The 20,808-nt window shown below is 53.3% G+C and overlaps 1 protein-coding gene across 2 annotated transcripts; it reads left to right on the forward strand.

Moving 5' to 3' along the window:
• The first annotated feature begins 612 nt into the window (after window positions 1-612).
• Window positions 613-18,522, forward strand: LOC102450711 (tripartite motif-containing protein 10-like). Of its 2 annotated transcripts, none has more exons than XM_075913608.1 (9): window positions 613-811; window positions 3,612-4,077; window positions 6,511-6,606; window positions 9,743-9,973; window positions 10,230-10,252; window positions 13,362-13,477; window positions 14,438-14,647; window positions 15,655-15,699; window positions 16,603-18,522. In XM_075913608.1, the coding sequence occupies exons 2-9, from the start codon at window positions 3,661-3,663 to the stop codon at window positions 17,139-17,141; spliced, it is 1,677 nt and encodes a 558-aa protein (XP_075769723.1). In that variant the 5' UTR covers window positions 613-811; window positions 3,612-3,660; the 3' UTR covers window positions 17,142-18,522. The 2 variants fall into 2 exon arrangements, with proteins under 2 accessions (XP_075769723.1, XP_075769722.1); XM_075913607.1 differs by having other exon boundaries at window positions 3,620-4,077; window positions 16,603-18,521.
• The last annotated feature ends 2,286 nt before the right edge of the window (window positions 18,523-20,808 follow it).

The raw sequence follows: 20,808 nt of genomic DNA on the forward strand, positions 1-20,808 counted from the left end.
CCAATGCCACCTCGTCCCTTCTTCTCCCAGGACAAGGCAGGGAGGAACAGCTGGGGGAAGAGGATTCCCAGGGTGGTTAAATCTGTTTCCAGCCTCCTTACAACATCCTCCCAGTAGAGTCAGACTCTCTCCTCTGTCTCTCTACGGATCTGTTTCTGGGAGTCACAGAGGAATCAGCCAGGTGTCCACTCCAGCGGCTCCCTGGGATGCAGGATTCCCCAACTGGAAAGGAGCCGCTGTGGAGTGTGAGAAACACTCTGATTCTCTCTCTCCCCAGCGACTGTCACTCTGATTCCAGACATGGCTCATCCTATTCCTATTATCCACAAGAGAATTTTTATGATGATAATCAGATGTTAAAAATTAATTACTATTTGTGATGTTTATTGCAGTTTACAAAAACAAACCAACAAGAGGACCCCAAGAAGAAGAGTCCCTTCAAAATCCTTACTGTATTTTGGTCACTTGGGTTACATGGACATTTTCCTGTTCTTCTACTGTCACCTCTGTTTGAGCAGGAATGGGGCTGGTTTTTTTTAGAGAAGACTAATCTGCCCTCATTGGAAGGATTAAAATGATGACAGCTTCTCATTTCTTCTAGCACTTGCAGTTTCAAAATCAGTCATTTTCATCTGAAAGAGAAAAGCAGATGTACCAGTTTGGAACAAAAAGAATTTCTTAAAACTGTAAGGAAAAGCTACAGTAAAACTCTTCAACTATTTTACAGCTAGATGTAGCTGTGCAAATTGATACAGTTACCTGATGAGGATTTTGGAAGGCTGGGTCACACCTTAAAAACTTCTCAAATCAGGTAAGTGAATCTTGGCTGCTTGAAAACCATTGAACTAAAGGACTTATATTAACCTTAAGAGCTATTATTATTAATTATTATTATTATTTGGCATGGGCAGTTAATACAAAGATTAGGTAATCCCATGAGAATTTATTTTACTTTTTATGTTACATGTACATGCATAATACATTCCAGATCAGTTTTCTAGTGCTGTAACACCATTTGATGTAGCCATTCATTGAGATTGTTATTGTATTTTATTCAGGAGCACTGGGCCAGATCCCACACCAGTGAATGCAAAGGAAGATTTGTAGCAAAAAAACATCCTGTATTTAGCATACTGAAAGAAACCCAGACACCATTACTGTAGTTAGAGCTCCGTGCAGATATAAAATGTATCTGCATCTTCATCTGCAAAACTGAGCAGTAGATATCCACATCCACAGATACGGATACCTGCGGCTATGAAGTGGATATCCATGGATTTGCAGGACCCTAATGATAGTTTCCTGCCTGCTGCCACTATTTTCCTTGCTTTTTCCTGGGGTGGCAGAGGGTGCACTGAATCCTCTTGTTCTGAGAGCCTCAAGGGGGAAAAAAAGTCGTATTATAGGCAGAATCAAACAGAAAAGTGCCTCTCACTTATTTTAAAATCCACAGAAATCAAGTATGTGCCTTAAGTGAAGCAACTTGTTTAAATATGTTGTTGAATAGGGATGGACTTAATTGCTGAATTGGGGGCAGAAACTTCAAGGGCTGTGTCTACATTGGCAAGATTTTTCGCAAAAGCAGGTGCTTTTGCGCAAAATCTTGCCACCTGTCTACACTGGCCGCGTGTACTTGAGCAAGAAAACTGACATTCTAATGTAGGAAATCAGTGCTTCTTGCGCAAATACTCTGATGCTCCCGCTCAGGGATAAGCCCTCTTGCGCAGCTGTTCTTGCGCAAGAGGCCAGTGTAAACAGGCAAACTTAATTTCTTGCACAAGAAAGCCCAATGGCTAAAATGGCCATCGGAGCTTTCTCGTGCAAGAGAGTGTCTACAATGGCATGGATGCTTTTGCGCAAAAGCACATCTCTTGTGCAAAGGCACATGGCAGTGTAGACGCTCTCTTGTGCAAATACTTTAATGCAAAAACTCTTGTGTTAAAAGTATTTGCGCAAAATCATGCCAGAGTAGATGTAGCCTAAGTGTTTAGACATCTACACATGTAATTTGGTGTGGGTTTATGTGTGTCTGCGTGCACTGATCGGCAGAAGCTAATGAGAGATCGATTCATTAAATAGAGATCAGCACAAAAGGAGTTGGACATTGTCAGGTCTAGCCTTAAGAAAAATCAGAAGCTTCAGGGGATAGCTGTGGGTATGTCTATACTACCCCCCTAGTTCGAACTAGGGGGGGTAATGTAGTCATATGGAGTTGCAAATGAAGCCCGGGATTTGAATTTCCCGGGCTTCATTTGTATAAAGCCAGCCGGCGCCATTTTTAAATGCCGGCTAGGTCGGACCCCGTGCCGCGCAGCTACACGCGGCACGGACTAGCTAGTTCGGATTAGGCTTCCTATCTGAACTAGCTGTACACCTCGTGGAACCCCCCCTCCCCCTTCTGACCTTCTGTGCTCTTCCCTGCCAGTATGTCCCGAGCTTCCGGGGTGGTAGGTGGTATGTGACCTCCCTGCACTGGCCCTATACTCGGTGCATGCATCACCCTTGGTGGGGTCAGCTTCCAGCATTTCCCTTGTGCCTACCTGTCCCATGCTATTGGACTCAGCATCTTTTCCCCCCACATGCTGACCACCACTTCCCCTGGCTTCACACCAGTGGCGCCGTAGTGTTCCAGTGCAAACCATTTCCCTGGGCCCATGATTGGAGTTTGGGGCCTCGCTGCCCCATCACAACATACAAGAATCATACATGCACAGAGATAGAATATACATATTGGCTGTGTCTAGACTGGCAAGTTTTTCGGCAAAATCATCTGACTTTACGGAAAAACTTGCCAGCTGTCTACACTGGCCGCTTGAATTTCCACAAGAACACTGACGATCTCATGTAAGATCGTCAGTGTTCTTGCGGAAATACTGTGCTGCTCCCATTCGAGCAAAAGCCCTCTTGTGCAAATCATTTGCGCAAGAGGGCCAGTGTAAACAGCACAGTACTGTTTTCCGCAAAAAAGCCCCAATCGCGAAAATGGCGATCGGGGCTTTTTTGCGAAAAACTGCGTCTAGATTGGCTATGGACGCTTTTCCGCAAAAAGTGCTTTTGCAGAAAAGTGTCCTGCCAATCTAGATGCGATTTTTCCGAAAATGCTTTTAACAGAAAACTTTTCTTTTAAAAGCATTTCTGGACAATCATGCCAGTGTAGCCGTAGCCATTCAGAAAACTGATACTTTAAAAATGGCCTGTCACATGGTGCATTTTGCCTAAAGCATCTTTGAAATATGTATATTCATAAGTCAGTTTTCATAAAGCATGCTGGGGTCTGGAAGCCAGGCCAGCAGCCACAGTGGAAGAGAGGTGAGCGGGGTGATCTATGGTCCTGCCTTTCAGAAAGCTTCCATGACACAATTATGAGAGGGGCAATGGTGCAAACAGATTTTCCCACTGCAGAAAACAAGTTTTGTTTTCAGGATAAGTCTGCAGGAGTGGCTAAAAATAGAAATGATTGTTCACCATCACTTGTCAACAAAATTATATATTTTTTCTTTTTAAAAGTTTCATATTTGTCCATGACTTAGCTCAAAACATTTTTTTCATAAAACAGCTTGAATGAAATAAAAGCTCTTTTTTGTTTCTTTGTTTATGTTTTTGACTACCAGCAAAACAGCTGTTGATCTGGAACAGAAGCCCAGAGATCTCCCAGAAGCCATGGCCACACCGACTCCTGCACGGGAAATCCAAGAGGAATCCAAATGTCCCATCTGCCTGGACTATCTCACAGACCCAGTGAGCACAGACTGTGGACACAGCTTCTGCCGAGGCTGCATCACTCAGTACTGTGAGGCGCACACACAAAGGGACTATGACTCTTTGTACTGCCCCAGCTGCAGAACCCAAATCCAGAAAGAGGCCCTCCGGAATAACTATCAGCTCGCAAATATCGTGGAAAAACTCAGACAACTGGATTTCAGCCCAGGCAATGAGAATCCATGTGGGAGACACGGCAAAGCCCTGGATCTGTTCTGCGAGGAGGACTGGGAGGCCGTGTGTGTGGTTTGCTGGAGATCCCCAGAGCACAAATCTCACCGGGTGCTGCTCCCAGAGGAGGCTGCCCAGCCATACAAGGTAGGACACTCTGGATGAGGGCTAATTCCATCCTTCCCTTTTCAGACTCAGTCTCTCTGAGCCCCAGAATCTCCCCATTTCCCAGATTTTCCCCCTGATCTCTGGGTCTGTCCCCTGCAGCTCCTTCCTCTGGGCAGGTGCAGGGATCCCCAAGCACTCATGGCACCCAGCCCCCTGCCGTACATGCAGGGGCTGGACTTGAAGACCACTCAGGGCTCCGTCCAGAGCTGTGATTCTACCCCTAGGGAGAGGTGGGCCCCACAGCCCTGCGAGAGGCACTTTCCCCCACACAGGATTGAATCAAGATGTGTCTGTGCTGCTGCCAGGCTGGGAAAGGAGGGAATGAGCTGCTCCCATCACAGCCCTGAAGGCCCAGGCACGGCCCCCAGTAACGACAAACAACAACAGGGAATCCTCAGGCCAGACAGGCGGCTGGTGACAGACACAGAAACAGTGTCCAGAGGCAGCAAAGGGATCAGGAGGGTGCACAGGGAGCGCCAGGAGGCTCTGAAATTGTTCCATGAAGATGATCAGAGTTCTGCCTGTCTGGCTTGGCATCTGTTCCCGGGCTCATCGCACTCACACGGTGGTTCCCAGAGAGGAAGCTGCCCAGGAATACTTAGGGCTAAGTTGCTGTTCAGTCTAATGAGTAATAACTTTAGATTGTAATTACTGGTTAATGGCATCACCAGTTGCCCCACACAGATGTAACCGTGTCATATGGGTAAATCACAGAATCTCAAGGCTGGCAGAGACCCCAGGAGCCATTCCCTGGGAGTCGCTGTAACAACACAAGGGAAGGGCAGACGGTAGAGAAGATACATGGCAGAATGCAGGAGCTAATCTCTTAGCATGAAAGAACATTTGTCCAATACAACAGGCATGTGTTAGTTACAAGGCAAAAAGTATCCTTTAAGCCAGGGGTCTCCAACCTTTTTAAGCATGAGATCACTTTTTGAATTTAAGTGCCACCCAAGATCTACCTCAAGCCCATATATCCTTGCCCCACCTCCTTTGGGCTCCTTGCCCCACCTCTTTCTGAGGCCCCGCCTCTGCTCACTGCATCCTCCCTCCCCACTTTCATTAATTTTCATCAGGCTTGGGCAGAGGGTTGGCATGCAGGTTCTGGTCTTGGGTTAAGAGATTCAGAGCATGAAGAGCTCTGAGCAGAGCTTGGGGCAGGCTGTTGGGGTTCTAGGTGCTGGCCCTGGGAAGGTGTTTGGATGCAGGGAGCTCAGGGCTAGGGCAGGGGCTTGAGGTACAGGAGGTGGTTCGTGACTTGGGTAGGAGTTCAGGCTGTGGGCAGTGGGGCTAAGGCAGGCTCACCCCTGTCCTGGCCCTGCACCACTCCCAAAAGCAGCCAGCAAACATTCTGTATCCCTAGTCCTGTTGTGCCCCCTCTCTGCTCTGTGGGGACAGGATACAGGGAGGAGAAGGGGGCACCATGACATTAGCGCCTCCTCTCCCTCCCCTGCCCAGCACAACCTGGAGGCTCCTGGGGGAACAGCTCCAAGGCAAAGGGCCAGAGATGCATATCAGTGGGAGAAGGAGTAGCTGAAGTGCTGGCACTTGATAGCCACATGGCCAAACCAGTTAGGATCCTCTGTCAGAGATTCCAAGATCTACCAGTAGATCCCAATTGACTGGTTGGTCACCACTGCTTTAAACAGTCTTAATGCAGCAGATACAGCACAGAGGTCTTAAGGGAGCAGCTGGACTCAGTTTGTTGGCAGGCATGGGGCTCTCTCTATTGACTCTGCTTTGAAAACACGGTGGCTGCAGACTAGGGCCTGTGTGTACAAAGGGGCCCAGAGTGGCATGGAGACTGGGAGGGAGTCTCATGGTCCCCATGGCTGTGTCTAGACTGCATCCCTTTTCCGTAAAAGGGATGCAAATTAGACACATCGCAATTGCAAATGAAGCAGGGATTTTTGAAAAAAGCGCCAGTCTAGACGGGGATCTTTTGGAAAATAAAGCCTTTTCTGAAAGATCCCTTATTCCTTTTAAGAGGAATAAGGGATCTTTCAGAAAAGGCTTTATTTTCCAAAAGATCCACGTCTAGACTGGCGTTTTTTTCCGGCAAAGCCCCGAGATGGAAAAAAGCGGCAGCCGTGTTTATGCAAATGAAAGGGGGGATTTATATCCCCGCTTCATTTGCAATTGCGATGTGTCTAATTTGCATCCCTTTTACGGAAACGGGATGCAGTCTAGACACAGCCAACGTGTTCAGGTCCAGGAAAGAGTCTGTTCCCCAGAGCTGAGCTCTGTGAAAGTCCCAAAGCTCGGCTCTCTCGCTGACAGGTAGAAGATATCACCTCCCCAAGGAGTCTGTCTAGGGAGACTGATGATTGTCTTGCAGTTTGGGTGGAAAAACACCCCCTACAAATAGTCACCACTGCAAAATAAAACCACAAACTCATTTCTGTTGTACAGGAAAAGCTCCAGGCCCATGTGGAGACTCTGAGGGAAAGGAGAGCGAAGCTGCTGAGGTTAAAGGAGACCAGTGAGCAGAGAAGCCAGCAGTATCTGGTAGGTGTCTGTCATTTTTCACCAGCTGGGAGACAGGTAGGGCTTAGGGTTATTTATAGTTAGGTTTCTCTGTGGCCTTGGTGAATGTGGGTTTATGTGAGTTTCTCCATTCTCATGGGATAGTGTGTGAGTCGCAAATATTCTCTTTCTGTAAAAAATGGAAGATGCATTTCAGTGAATAAATTAATTTCTATTCACTGTGATGTTCACAAACAACTTCTCCCAAATGCGACGCGCACTCGGGGGCGGCACTGCACATGGACCGCGCGCTCGGGGCTTGGAGCGCAAGAATGTGCCACATGCCTGGGAGTGGGGCCCTCTTAGGCACGCGGGCCCCCCCTTAGGCGCGGGGCCCAATTTGGGGGAATCGGCTTAAAGCCGGCCCTGGATATTGAGAGCAAAGCTGTAAAAAAGTCCTCCCCTTGTGATGACAACATATAGTCAAGCATCCAGTTATGAAGGATCAAAGGTTTTGAACCCCAGTCAGGGGAGCTGATACTCTTGACAGCCCACTAAGCAAGGTGGGGGGGAGGCAGCTCCATGCTCCTGGAAGGGGTGGAGCCTCAGAAGGAAGGGGTAGGGATGCCCCCTGCACTTTGGTGGAGATTTAAAGGGTCTGGAGGTCTGGGTGCCACTGTTGTAGTTTCCCCTTTGGCCTCCCGTTGGAGGGTGTGATGGGGTGTATTTGCCCTGCACTGGTCAAGGGGAGGCTCACCAGGCCTACTGGGCTGAGAAGGCCCCTCCCACGCAGCCCTACTGGGCATGCTCCAACTGCAGGCCCAGTATAAAGGCCAGAGGAGCAGCTCAGTTGGTCCTGGCCTCCGGAGGGGCAGGAGCTCTTGTGGGAGCACAGGAGCAGCTGCCCTTGTGGTCAGAGCCCAAACCGCCACCCCCAGCTGGAGCTGCAGCCACAACCACCACGCGGACACTGTCCCTCCAGTTGCAGCCTCCGCTCCAGCGTCCTCCCACACAGGTGGGGACTGTGCCAGTCAGCAGAGGAGGGTAGGAAGCAGCCCAGGGCGGGGAGCAGGAGGAGTCCTGGACCGAGCCAGTGATGGAAGCCGCCAACCACTGATAGGGCCCTGGGTGGGGCTTGGTGGAGAGGGAGGGCCTGGGCCCCCCTACTACAAACCCTTACGCCCCAACAAAGAGCATTAGAGATTCGGCCACTGGGACATACTGACCCTGGGAAGCTCAGCTTCGGATTGCACCAGACGTTTGGATGCTGAAAGTGACCTGGGACAGTCCCATATTTAAGGGCTGTTCCCAGTGTTCTGACTTTGTCCCATATTTCCCTAGAGCAGCCAGCACTCAGCAGGGTTTCGGTGAGCACACGAGCCAATTTTCTGTGGTCCTTTCCCTCACAGAGCAGGGAGCCTGTGCTGCAGCTGCCAGATGGGAAAGGGAAGGGGTGGGAAAGGCACATGCGAGTCCTTGGGGCTGCTCCTACTCAGCCTGGGGCTGCAGCTCCTGGGAGTTAAGGAAGATGCGAGGGCAGGATGGGAGGGGTTAAAGGTTGCACTGAGGGGGCATGGGGCAATACAGGGGGGTCAGACTGTAGGAACAGGGAGAATCATGGGGCTGAGGGGAATGAAGCTGGAACAGAGAGAAGATGTGAGGGGAGGCTGGAGCTCTGGGGAGTGAGGTGTCTCAGGATACATCTAGACACAGTTTTGTTTCAGAAAAAGCTGCACAAAATGTGCCCCATATTCTGTATTTCCTTTTTCCCGATTCTTTTGTCAGAAGAGGCTTTGCCGACATTTGGCCAGTCTAGACTGGGCCAAATGTTGGGAAAAAACCCCTTTTCAGAAGCCCCCTTATTCCTCATAGAAGGAGGAATGCAGGGGCTTCTGAAAAAGCACGTTTGCTCTTCCCCCCAAAAGTGGAAGAACAAATGTGTTCCCTGGATGCAGAACCTCTGATATCCCAGAAAAACTGTACAGTGTAGATGTACCCTCATTTGGAGGTCACATCAGTAAGGGCTGAGGATTTTTTGGAAGAAGTTTTTTGCTTCTCACCTGTGTGGTCTCCAGCTGATTTTTCTGTGGATCAGTGATCCCCTCCCATACATAGAGGCATTGAAACTTTTTGTGTTGGACATAAGTTAATATTTAACTTTATTTAAAATGAATTTTGATAAACTAACATATACAATTTAAAATGCTTCATCTGTTTCATTTAAATTGAACCGTTCTCCCTCGCTGCAGCTGGTTCAGAAAATATGGTCACTGTACCCAGCCTGGCCCTGCCTCCCCTCTTCCCCCAGCACACAGATCTGTGAATAGATTAAATCATGGCATGTCTCTTCTGAAAGGCGGCCAACCCCAGTGGGAAAACTGGTGCTCAGGGCTTCAGCCACTGAAACTGAGTGCTGGTGGCTCCCCTCCAACTCTTCCCCATGGGGCTGGATCCCTGATTCCCTCCTTCCCCACCCCTGTTACAGGGCTGAAGCCTTGAGTTGTGCACACACACACACACACACACACACACACACACACACACACACACACTCTGCAGAGCTGAAGCCCCAAGTGCCCCCTTGCCACTGCACAGCTGAAGCCCCAAGTGCTGCCCCTCCACTACCCTTCACAGGGCTGAAGCCCCAAGTGCCAGCAGCACCCCCTCTTGGTGTCCCATATTTGGCATGGGAAAATCTGGTCACCCTATGGATGCGTGATAGTTAGATACACTTCAAGGAGTCATGGGACGTGTTACAAACAACTGAGTTTCTTCCCTGTCTGCTGCTGGGCTGGTCTCGGACCCTGGCTTGGCCCTGGTGTTACCAGGTTTGGCCTGGGGCACTGCTGCCTGTCTCTGACTCTGGCTTGTCATGTCACCTGGTAGCCTGAATCTGACCTCAGTCCTGCCCCCACATGGCTCCAGACACTGACTCTGGCTCGGCCTTTGTCATGACTCTGGCTCTTAGTTATGGCCACAGCCCTTAGTAAGATCCTGACTCAGGCTTTGGGTCTGACTCAGGCTTTAGATCCTGACCTCCAGCCGCAGCTCTAGGTCTGACAGCTCAGCCCTGGTCCCTGCACAGATGTCTTAGAAATTGTCTCTCTTGCCAGACTGTGTTAAGGGCCTTAAGGCTCCATTACTGCCCCCGACCAGCCCTTTTCCTGTTTTCACACAGAAACAGACACAAGCCGAGCAGCGGAAGATTGTGACCGAGTTTCAGCAGCTGCGGCAGTTCCTGGAGGAGCAAGAGCGACTCCTGCTGGCCCAGCTGCAGAAGCTGGATGAGGAGCTTGTGAAGCACCAGACCGAGAATGACAGGAAACTCTTGGAGCAGATTTCCCATCTCAGCGAGCTGATCGGGGAGCTGGAGGGGAAGTGTCAGAAGCCAGCGAGTGAATTCCTGCAGGTGAGACCGAGGGGAAACAGCTCAGCCCCCCACACAGGGAAGGGAGGCTCCTGAATCACAAGTGCCGGGGTCCAGCTGTCAGCTCTGGGTGTAACTCGGCGGGTGCTTTGCTGACACGTGAGCGACTGTTGGGCTTTGCAGAGTCCCAGGCACAGAGCTACGTCTAAACCCCTTCTCTGAGGCCCCCTTTGTCTGTCTGATGGGCTATTCCCTGTGTATTGTGTGGAGTTGACGTTCTTTTCCCTCTCTCCTCCAGGATATCAGAAACACCTTGAGCAGGTACGTGGCTCTCACTCTCCCAGCACTGTGCGGTGTAAGGGGATGAGCTAGGAGCTGATGTTAGCACCATGTTCCCCAGGGCTCCACGGCCAAATGTGGAGGGGGGGGAAGGTCATAGGCTGTACGCAAATTTCTCTGATAAACTTCAGTTTGAGGTTCTCACATTGTGCAGAGACTCTGGAATTCTCCATTCAGTGACCTCAAGTGTTTCCTAGGATATGTCTACACTACAGTACTATTTCTAATTAACTTAATTTGAAATAGTTAATTCAAATTAAACTAATCTGAATTAACACATCTACACACAAAAACTATTTTGAAATAGCATTTTGCTATTTCAAAATAGTGCGTCCACTCTGAGTGGACCCTGAACCGAAGTTAAGGCTGGCCAAAACCAGTGCCGGCAGCACATCAGGTTAGGACTTAGTGTATGGGGCCTCTGCCTGAGGCTAACTGAGCTCCGTGCTTAAAGGGACCTTACACCCACCCCGGACAGACAGTTCTCAGGATTCTCCACTTGCTTGTATACCTCGATGAGGGACAGAAAAGCAGTCCTGTCTTGGAGTGCCCTGAGTGCCCGCACTCGGGACACCACAGCACTCGGCCACATGGAGCCAGACGCTGGTGCGTCTCATGGGGTCGTTGACATCAGCCCGGCTGCCCTTGCTGCAGGCTGTCATCAGGGGGTTCTATCGGGGGGCTGTCAGGATCCAGATGGCCCTGCAGGAGAGCGTCCACCCGGAGGAGCCCTCAGAGCCTCCCCGGTCCTCCCCACCGGGGGCTCGTGCCCCATTCCTCCCTCACGTCCAAAATTGACATACATTCAAAAATAGAAAATGGGTTAATTGAACAAAACTGGGGGCGGGGTAGGAATGAACCTCTGGGGAGACTGGGAAAAGGAGGTGGGAGAGGGGAAGAGAGAGGGTGGGAGAGCGGAGGAGGAAACCTGGGAGGAGAGAGCTGGAAGGGGGAAGCAAGGGGAAGAAGGGGGAGGGGAAGCTCAGGGCTCGGGGTTGGAGGTCTCGCCGGACCAACTTGATTTTCATGCAAATCTGCTCCTGGATTTGCATGTGGCCTTTGGTGGCCAGGCTGGCAGCTATCCTGCCATAGATGGCCACGTTCCTTCATCTAGTGAGGAGATCATGGACGTTGGGGACATCCCCCCCCAAACTTGAATAAGGTCCATGATCTCCACCCTGGACCAGGAAAGTACCTGCCTTCTCCAACCCCTGTCAGGTTCCTGGGAGCTGGCAGACTGCTCCTGGGAAGCGGTGGAGGGCTGGCTGCCAGTGGCTTGCTGGCTCATGTTTTGGGGGCTCTGGGTCAAAGGCCCCGGTGGCCACTGCTGGCAGGCTTGGAGCTAGCATAGGCGCTATGGCCAGAGTCTACCCCATTAATTGCTCTGGGTCTGGGAGAAAGGAGAGTAAGTTTTCCTGGCTGTACCCAAAGTGGTCACCAGGGCTCCCTGGGAAGGGATGGATGCTCCCTACTTCAAATTAAGGCTACGTCTACACTGGCCCCTCTTCCGTAAGGGGCATGTAAATTTCAAGAGTCGTCGTAGGGAAATCCGCGGGGGATTTAAATATCCCCCGCGGCATTTAAATAAAAATGGCCGCCGCTTTTTTCCGGCTTTTAAAAAAGCCGGAAAAGAGCGTCTAGACTGGCCCCGATCCTCCGGAAAAAGCGCCCTTTTCCAGAGGGTCTTATTCTTACTTCGAAGTAAGAATAAGACCCTCCGGAAAAGGGCGCTTTTTCCGGAGGATCGGGGCCAGTCTAGACGCTCTTTTCCGGCTTTTTTAAAAGCCGGAAAAAAGCGGCGGCCATTTTTATTTAAATGCCGCGGGGGATATTTAAATCCCCCGCGGATTTCCCTACGACGACTCTTGAAATTTACATGCCCCTTACGGAAGAGGGGCCAGTGTAGACGTAGCCTAAGTGTCTACACAGGACTTAATTCAAAATAGCTATTTCGAATTTGGCGTTACTCCTCATGGAATGAGGTTTACCAAATTCAAATTAAGTGCTCCGCTATTTTGAATTAATTTTGAAATAGCGGTTTGCATGTATAGACGCTATTAAAGTTAATTCAGAATAACGGCTGTTATTTCAAATTGTCTTTGCAGTGTAGACATACCCCTAAAGCTGCCACCTCCCTGGGGACTGGCTGCCCCAGGACTGAGGGGCGGGACATGGGCCTGTCCCTGCTGGGCGCTGGGCACCATTCAGCCCAGGGCAGCAGGGATCCAGGGGCTTTCCCACCTAAGGACTGTTTGGAGACCTGTGTAGTGGGGGAGGGGGAGCTGGTGTCTCAGTCTAGTCCAAGGGCTGGGCAGGGGATTGGGGGGCCAAAGGAGGTTAATGACTGAGGTTTCAGGATCTGGGTTCCGACTGGGCCCTGCTCATCTCAGGTGGCTCCTGGCTGGCGGGGCAGTGGGGTAAGGCAGGTTCACCCCGTCCTGGCCCTGCACCACTCCCAAAAGCAGCCAGAGAGCTTGCTGTATCCCTAGCCCTGTTGTGCCCTTCCTCTGCTCTGTGGAGACAGGATACAGGGAGGGAGGGGGCATCTTGACAGCAGCAGCCTCCTCTCCCTGCCCTGCCCAGAAAGCAGGATGCCCCCCACCCACAGGGAAACCTCTCCGAGGCAAAGGGCAGGAGATGCCCAGCAGTGGGGGGAGGGGCAGCTGAAATGCTGGGCTCAATGGCCTCTTGGTTCAACCAGTCAGGATCCCCTGTCAGAGGCTCCAGGATCTACCAGCAAATCCCATCAACTGCTCGGTGATCACTGGTCCAGTCCCCAGCGGACAGATTCTACAGCCCTGCCCCCGGGAACCTCCCATCCCTCAGTGCCTGGAGGCCCAGGAGTGAGTTGGCCGTGGAAACTCAATTCCCCTTTGTCCCCAGAGCTGGTCTCCCCAGGCCGGATGTGAGGAACATTCCTGAGTCCCTGCGGGGAAGGTCGCCCGGCCGAGGGCTGCGCTGCCCCTGCTCTCAGGCTGGGAGAACTAGAGAAATTCGAACTCCAGCCCCATCGGGGCAGCAACTCACTGGCCAGAGGGTGAGAACTGAGTCACTCAGTGCAGGGTCACCAGGGGACGTTGTGTCTCCCCAGGTGTGAGGAGGGGCAGGCCCAGCAGCCAGAGGAGATGGTTCCTGCACTGGAGAAGCGAGTCCGGGATTTCTCCCAGAAAGTTATTGCGCTGTCGGAGAGTCTGAGGGAGTTCAGAGGTACCTAGGAGGGACCAAACAGGGCGCATGGCACAGAGTGGGGGTGCGGGACATTCAGGTTCATTCGTTTAATCCCCTGTTTGTTCAGAAACCTTTGCAATGACACTGACTGAAAGTGAGAAATGACAGAGAAACAAATTCTGCCCCATTCTCTTCTCCTGGGGCATGGGGTGGGGGTGGGGGAGGATGATGCATTTCTCCTGTGGTGCTCTGACCTCCCCTTCCCATGTCTGACATGTTCTGCTGTCACGGGGTGTGGGGGAGTCACTGGGCCCTCCCCACCCCCAATCCACAGCCAGATGTGACTCTCACCAGCGAGTAGAACAGAAGGTTTATTCACAGACGGGCACAGGGCAATGCGGGATCCTTGTTACAGAACCAGGAGCAGGCAGGACCATTCCTCCTGGGGAGAAGGGTCCCGGGGCCTTCTCCTGCTTCCTCCTCTAAGCCCCTTCTCCCATCTTAACCCAGCCTGAGACCGACCCTTCCCCAGGCCCTAGGCCCCCACTAGCAGTTGGCCCCATCTGCCCTTTGTGTCCTTCTGGGGCAGAAGTTATCTCCTCTTGTCTGGCCCTCAAGTGTGAGAAGCTGAATACAAGTCTTCAGCCAGCCATCCCTCCCCTCCCTTCCCCCAGGCAGTGTTGCAGCGTGCAGGGAAACTGAGGCACCACAGTGTCGCCACAGGAGGGCACAGGCAGTAGGAATCCCATAGAGAACAACAAAGCAAAGAGCGTGACTGTAAAACAGACTGGACACGATGAGGTCAGGAGTGACTAGAATCCCCACGGCAACACACAGGCCCAGGCAGGTTGGACCCGGATTAGTTCTGTCCAATCACCTTTGTGTTAGGAGCAGTAAGTGCCTCGTGTGACTCCCACGCCGCACACACAGGAGCTTTCAATTGTCAGGCTTTTGCTGTGCAAGCAATTTTCAGGTTATTCTCTTTTCTGATGTGCACAGGTCACTTCTCCACAGTGGGTCTCTGGACGTCGCTAACTGCTCCTGGACCGGTCACTTTGGGTGTCAGTCTGCAAGTGCCTTGTGTGGGCAACACAGCTGTGTCCTTCAGAACAACTCAGGAACACGGCACTTTAAGAGCAAGGTCACTGTGGGAAACATTTCCCGTATGGCCAGCACACGGCTCACCAGGCCCAAGCCCAGCCACTCAACGTAAATGCTCAGTTTTTCTACAGTTATGAATAAAAAAGGCCCCTGGTGCCAGTTCTCAGCCCTTCCCGTACTGGCTAGTGCCAAGCAGACACAGCGGAGAAGGGGCAGGACCCAGGCATCAGGGAGGCTCAGATCAATTCCCGACTTACCAAAGGCCACAACACTCAGGCTCAGATTTACCAAAATCCCTTCGCTTGGGCCCCTGCGTCTGTCCCAGACAGAGGGCTGCAGGGCGGGTGTCCCAGGGCGGTGCAGCCCCCCTAGATGCAGGTTGGCTCTGTGGGAGCTGCAGGGGCCCAGCCGCCCTGAGAACCAGGGATGCAAACCTCGTGTCTAACCCGTTATCTGACTAGATGGGTCTGGCTGGCGATTGCCCCATCCCCGGTGGAGCAGTCCCCGACCTGCGGGGCTCTCACCACCAGCCCTGGGCGGGGGCTGCTGCCGGCTCCCTGCTCCCATCGGAGAGCCCCGTCCCCCGCGGGCCCAGGAGCAGCCCCCTTCCCGTGGCCAGCACGGAGCCTCTCCACCTCCACTGGGTACCGGTGAACCAGCCCCAGTGAGCATGGCCCAGCCAGGGTGCTGCCTCCTGGTTAGCCCCTTAACCTGGCACATCCCTGCTGAGAGCCAGGCCCTTGGCCAAAGGGCAGCACCCGACATCTGAACCCTCAGTCCCAGGATGTTTGTCTGAGCTGGGCCCAGCCCCTCCCTGAGCTCTGGTCCCGCCTGGCCACCCGTCTGGGCCAAGAGGCTGCAGGGAACTACAAAGCCCCCCCCCTCCCCACGGCGAGGGGTCCCTCCAGCACAGGGGCCTCTGGTGCCTCCTCCCAGCAGCTGCAGGCCAAAGGCCTGTGCCCAAGAGGGCTGGGAATGGTGTGGGACTGCAGAGGTGGGGGAAGGAGGGACAGGGGTGTGTCCCAGGGAGGGATGGGGGTGGAACAGAAATGGGGGGGGAAGGGATTTCATTCTGCAAACCTGCAATCTCACCTCTTTTATCCTTCTCCCTCCAGTCACTCTGCCGGCTGCACTAGTGGCACAAAGAGGATACAGCCCAGGTGAGCTGCCTCAGACCCCCTCAGAGCCAGGCCTGCTGGCCACTGCCGGGCACAGTGTGGTGCCTCAGGACAGGCAGGAACGGGGCAGGCTGCTTAGCACCACTGGCCGGGCCCCAGCCAAACTACCCCCTGCCCCAAACCCTGAGTTTCCTCTAGGCCAGGGGCCACCTCCTGCTCCCCCTTTCTTAACCAAGCCCCCCACAGCCCAACCCTCAGCCCAGAGTCCCTCCCCAAAACTGGAGCCCCCTCTTACATCCCAAACCCTCATCCCCAGGGCTATCCCAGAGCCCTCAGCCTCTCCAGCACCCAACTCCCCGCCTGAGTGTGCAGCCCCCTCCGGTATCCAACACCCTCGGCCTCCCCCCAGCCTGGAGCCCTGGGTCTGAGCGTAAGAACAGACACTTGTGAAAAGGGAAGAGGAACCAAGCAATAACTTGGGGAAACGCCACAGCCCCATTGCACAGATCAGCGGGGGGAGACGTGTCACAGCGGGAATCACAAACCCTGCCCAGAGGCAGCTGGGACCCAGGGACATTTCAATGGGGAGGGGCCCAGCCGAGGGCAGGGCCTGGATTCAGCCAGCCCTGACCAGGCAGTTTCCATCCCGTCCCTCTGGGGTCTCCGGCCCAGAGTCGCTTGTCCCTGGCCCGCGGAGAGGGGGGCAGATTCCCAGTGTCAGGGCCCCTCTGACCCCTTCTCTCTGCCACGGCCCCTCTCTGCCGGGGAGTGAGCTGCCCCTTGGGCTGGGCCGAGACCTCAGGGCTGCTCCCCACTCAGAGCCGGGCGCCCCTGGAGGCAGGAGAGTCCCTGAGTCACTGCCCAGCTGGGGCAGATTCTGTCCTTGACGCCATCGACCCCCCCCAGAGCGGAGCTCTGCCCCTCACGCTCTGATTCTCCCCCCAGCCAACGTGACTCTGGATCCAGACACGGAGAGTCCCGACCTCATCCTGTCGGAGGATGGGAAACGTGTGAGATTTGAATACTCGCATCTTAACACCCCGGAGATGTCCTATCTGCGGTTACTGCCCTACACCCCGGAGAGATTTGACTCTGTGCCCTGTGTGCTGGGCCGTGAGGGCTTCACCTCGGGCAGACATTGCTGGGAGGTGCAGGTGGGGGATGGGCAATGGGCTGTGGGGGTGGCCAGAGAGTCTGTGAGCAGGAAGGGATGGATCAGCCTGAGCCCCAAGAACGGGATCTGGGCTGTGCAGCAAAGAGGGGATGTGTTCTGGGCTCTCACTGACTTTGTGATCCCCCTGCCTCTGAGGCCCCCCAGCAGGATCCAGGTTTGCCTGGACTGTGACCGGGGGCAGGTGACATTTATCGATGCTAGTTCCAAGGCCCCGATCTTCACTTTCCCACCAGGCTCCCTCCCCAGGGAGAGAATCCGACCCTGGCTGGGGGTGTGGAGCATAAACACCCAGCTCCGACTGTCTCCCTGACACCAGCCCCTCTGGCCTCACACACCCCAGTCTGTGTGACCCTGGAGGACTCCCCTGTACCCCGCCCCTGGCTCCTCCTCTCTGTGATCCCTGAAACCTCCTCCCACTGCCTCACAGATTCGGAGAAGGAAGAAATGAACTGCAGCCCCAGGGAGCAGACAGGCCCTGAAGGGCAGAGCCGGGGGATGGGCATGGACAGAACTAACAGCTGGGTTGGGGACAGACAAAATTTCAGATGAGGTCACACAAATCAACCAACCCAATGGCTCTACCCCTCACTACTCCCCTGGCTGCCTTGGGGAGTCTGGGGGCCAGCTGGGCTCAGAAAAGCAGCTGGCCCCCAGCTCCTGAAGCTGCTGCCTGCTGGGAACGTTGCTCTCCCCTGCAGAGCTGGAGACAAGGAGCGAGCTCCAGGCGGGGGCTGGGCTATTGCAACGCTGAACGGTGCTGCCTGGAATTGTAGCTGCCCAGAAAATCCCTGGCACGACGCTGTGAGCCCCCAAGCCTGAGTTACGGGGGATGGGAGTGTCTGGGACAAGCCAGCCGGTCAGGCAGGGAACCGGAGGCGCTCAGCAGAGAAAATCAGAGCAGCCAGACTGGGTCAGACAAATGGTCCATCCAGCCCAGTGTCCTGCCAGCTGATTTTCCGGAATAACTGGCCAGTGTAGACACAGCCTGAGGGTTACAGGAATTGGAGTAAGAAGTTCTCCAGTTTGGCAATATTTTGACATTTTCGAAATAACTGCCTGCTGTGTAGACACAGACTAAGGATATGTCTACACTACAGCACTAATTCGAACTAACTTAATTCGAATTAGTTAATTCAAACTAAGGTAATTCGAACTAGTGCATCTAGACCTAAACACTAGTTCGAATTAGCATTTTGCTAATTCGAGCTAGCATGTCCACATTGAGTGGACCTTGAACCGAGATTAAGGCTGGCCGGAAGCAGTGCCGGCAGGGCATCAGATTAGGACTTAGAGCATGGAGCTGCTGCCTCAGGCTAGCCGAGGGCTGTGCTTAAAGGGACCCGACCCCCACCCCGGACAGACAGTTCTCAGGGGTTCCCCGCTTGCAAAGCAGTCCTGGCTTGGAGTGCCCTGAATGCCCACACTCGGCACATCACAGTACTCGGCCATCAGCCCGGCTGCACTTGCCGCAGGCTGCCATCCGGGGGGTGGTGGTCAGTCGGGGGGCTGCAGGAGAGCTTCCACCCCGAGGAACCCGCAGAGCCACCCCAGTCCTCCCCATTGGGGGCTTGTACCACATTCCTCCCTCACCTCCTTCCACTTACCCTTCCCTAGCCCCCCTTCCTGATGTACAAAATAAAGGACACGTGTGTTCAAAACCAGAAACTCTCTTTATTGAACAAAACTCAGGGAGACTGGGAAAAGGAGGTGGGAGAGGGGAAGAGAGAGGGTGGGAGAAGGCAGGGCAACTAAAATGATCAGGGGTTTGGAACAGGTCCCATATGAAGGGAGGCTACAGAGACTGGGACTTTTCAGTTTAGAAAAGAGGAGATGGAGGGGGGACAGGATAGAGGTCTCTAAAAGCAGGAGTTGGGTGGAGAGGGTGCATACAGAAAAGTTCTTCATTAGTTCCCATAATAGAAGGACCAGAGGACACCAAAGGAAAGGAATGGGTAGCAGGCTTCAAACTAACATCAGAAAGTTCTTCTTCACAAAGCAAAGAGTCAGCCTGTGGAACTCCTTGCTGCAGGAGGCTGTGAAGGCTAGACCTAGAACAGAGTTTACAGAGAAGTGAGATCAAGTCATGGAGGTTGGGTCCATGGAGTGGTATTAGCCAGGGGGTAGGAGTGGTGTCGCTGCCCAAAGTTTGTGGAAGGCTGGAGAGGGATGGCATGAGACAAATGGCTTGGTCACTGTCTTCAGTCCATTCCCTCTAGGGTCCCTAGAGTTGGCCACTGTCGGCAGACAGGCTACTGGGCTAGATGGACTTTTGGTCTGACCCAGGATGGCCATTGTAAGCTCAGGGCTCAGGGTCGGGGGTCTCAGTGGACCCCCTTGATTCTCTTGCACACCTGCTCCTGGGTGGCCAGGCTGGCAGCTCTCCTGCCCTAGACGGCCACTTTCCTGTGCCTAGTGCGGAGGTCCACGATGACTGCACTAGCCCAGGCGGGTGCCCACCTCTTGCGGTCCCGGGCAAGCTCCCGGGAGCCGCCAGCCTGGTCCCGGGAAGAGGGGGAGGGCTGGGGGGCATGGGGTGGGTGGCTCGATCCGTGCCAGGTGCAGGGTCTGCCGGCTGGGTGCTGGCAGGCTTGCACCTGGCACGGGCACCGTAGCCAGCCCGTGCCCCTTTAAGAAGTCCGGGGCCGGGAGGGGGGCAGACGAGTTTCCCTGGTGTTGGCCAGAGTGGCCACCAGGGAAAGCTGGGGAGGGCTAGCCTCCCACTAGTTCGAATTAAGGGGCTACACACCCCTTAATTCGAACTAGCTAGTTCTAACTAGGCTTAACCCTCGTAAAATGAGGTTTTCCTAGTTAGAACTAAGCGCTCCGCTAGTTCGATTTAAATTCGAACTAGCGGAGCGCTAGTGTAGCGCCTATGAAAGTTAGTTTGAACTAACGTCCGTTAGTTCGAACTAACATTGTAGTGTAGACATACCCTCAGGGAATTTGTTTGGGGATTTTATTACCTGCTGCATATTAAACCTTTGGAGGGATTTACCACCTTCTCCCACTTGTGAATCCTGTGCGCTGTACTGGACCCAGTCAGCCCCACTGCTAAACCACTGCAGAGAAGAATTTTGTGGTCAAAAGTCATCAAGGGCCGAAACAAAGTGCATGTACCAACAGGACACTGCAATATTTAAATGGATAACAATCTACATCTACTCCTTAACCCAATTTAGCAGCTTAATTCTTAATTCAGTTTAACACACTCACACACACTCACCCTCTGGGGCTGGCCAGACCCCAGGGAATGTTGGTTAATTTGGTTGAGGTGGAAGTCCAATGTGCACATCCCCCCAATATGCCGAATCGATGGAGTCCAGCTTGTGGGGGGAAATGGTGTGGTACATATCCCCTCGGCAGGGGCCAGGCTAGTGGGATGCCATCCACTGGCTGCACACAGTCCAGGTGGGGTGATGTCTATTAGGGTATGTCTACACTACCCTCCTAGTTCGAACTAGCGGGGTAATGTATGCATACCGAACTTGACAGTGCGAACTAGCTAGCTATTCTGCACTATCTGTACGCCTCGTGGAACGGAATAGCTATCAAGTGTGCGCCGCATGTAGCCGCGCGGCACGGGGTTCGAACGAGCCGGCTTTTAAAAATGGAGCCGGCCGGCTTCATGGAAATGAAGCCCGGAAATTCAAATCCCGGACTTGATTTGCACGTTCGGTATGCATACATTACCCCCCTAGTTCGAACTAGGAGGGTAGTGTAGACATACCCTTAGTGACACCCCCTTCTTACTGGTGTGCCCTCGACTGATCCAGAAATATCCGGTTTTTGCACCACTTGCCTCACCACTAGTGAGAAACAATGGTCTGTCCTTAGTTAGACTCTTCTCTTGTTACTTTTCTTATCTGGCAATGCTGGAAACGCTGCCTCAGCCACATACACAGAGTTCTTTTATTTCTCACGGTCCTTCTTCTTAAAGTTGTAAACACGTCCATGATCCTCCAGGGGTTTTGTCCAGA

Source organism: Pelodiscus sinensis, chromosome 32 (assembly GCF_049634645.1).
Source record: "Pelodiscus sinensis isolate JC-2024 chromosome 32, ASM4963464v1, whole genome shotgun sequence".
Taxonomy (NCBI): domain Eukaryota; kingdom Metazoa; phylum Chordata; order Testudines; family Trionychidae; genus Pelodiscus; species Pelodiscus sinensis.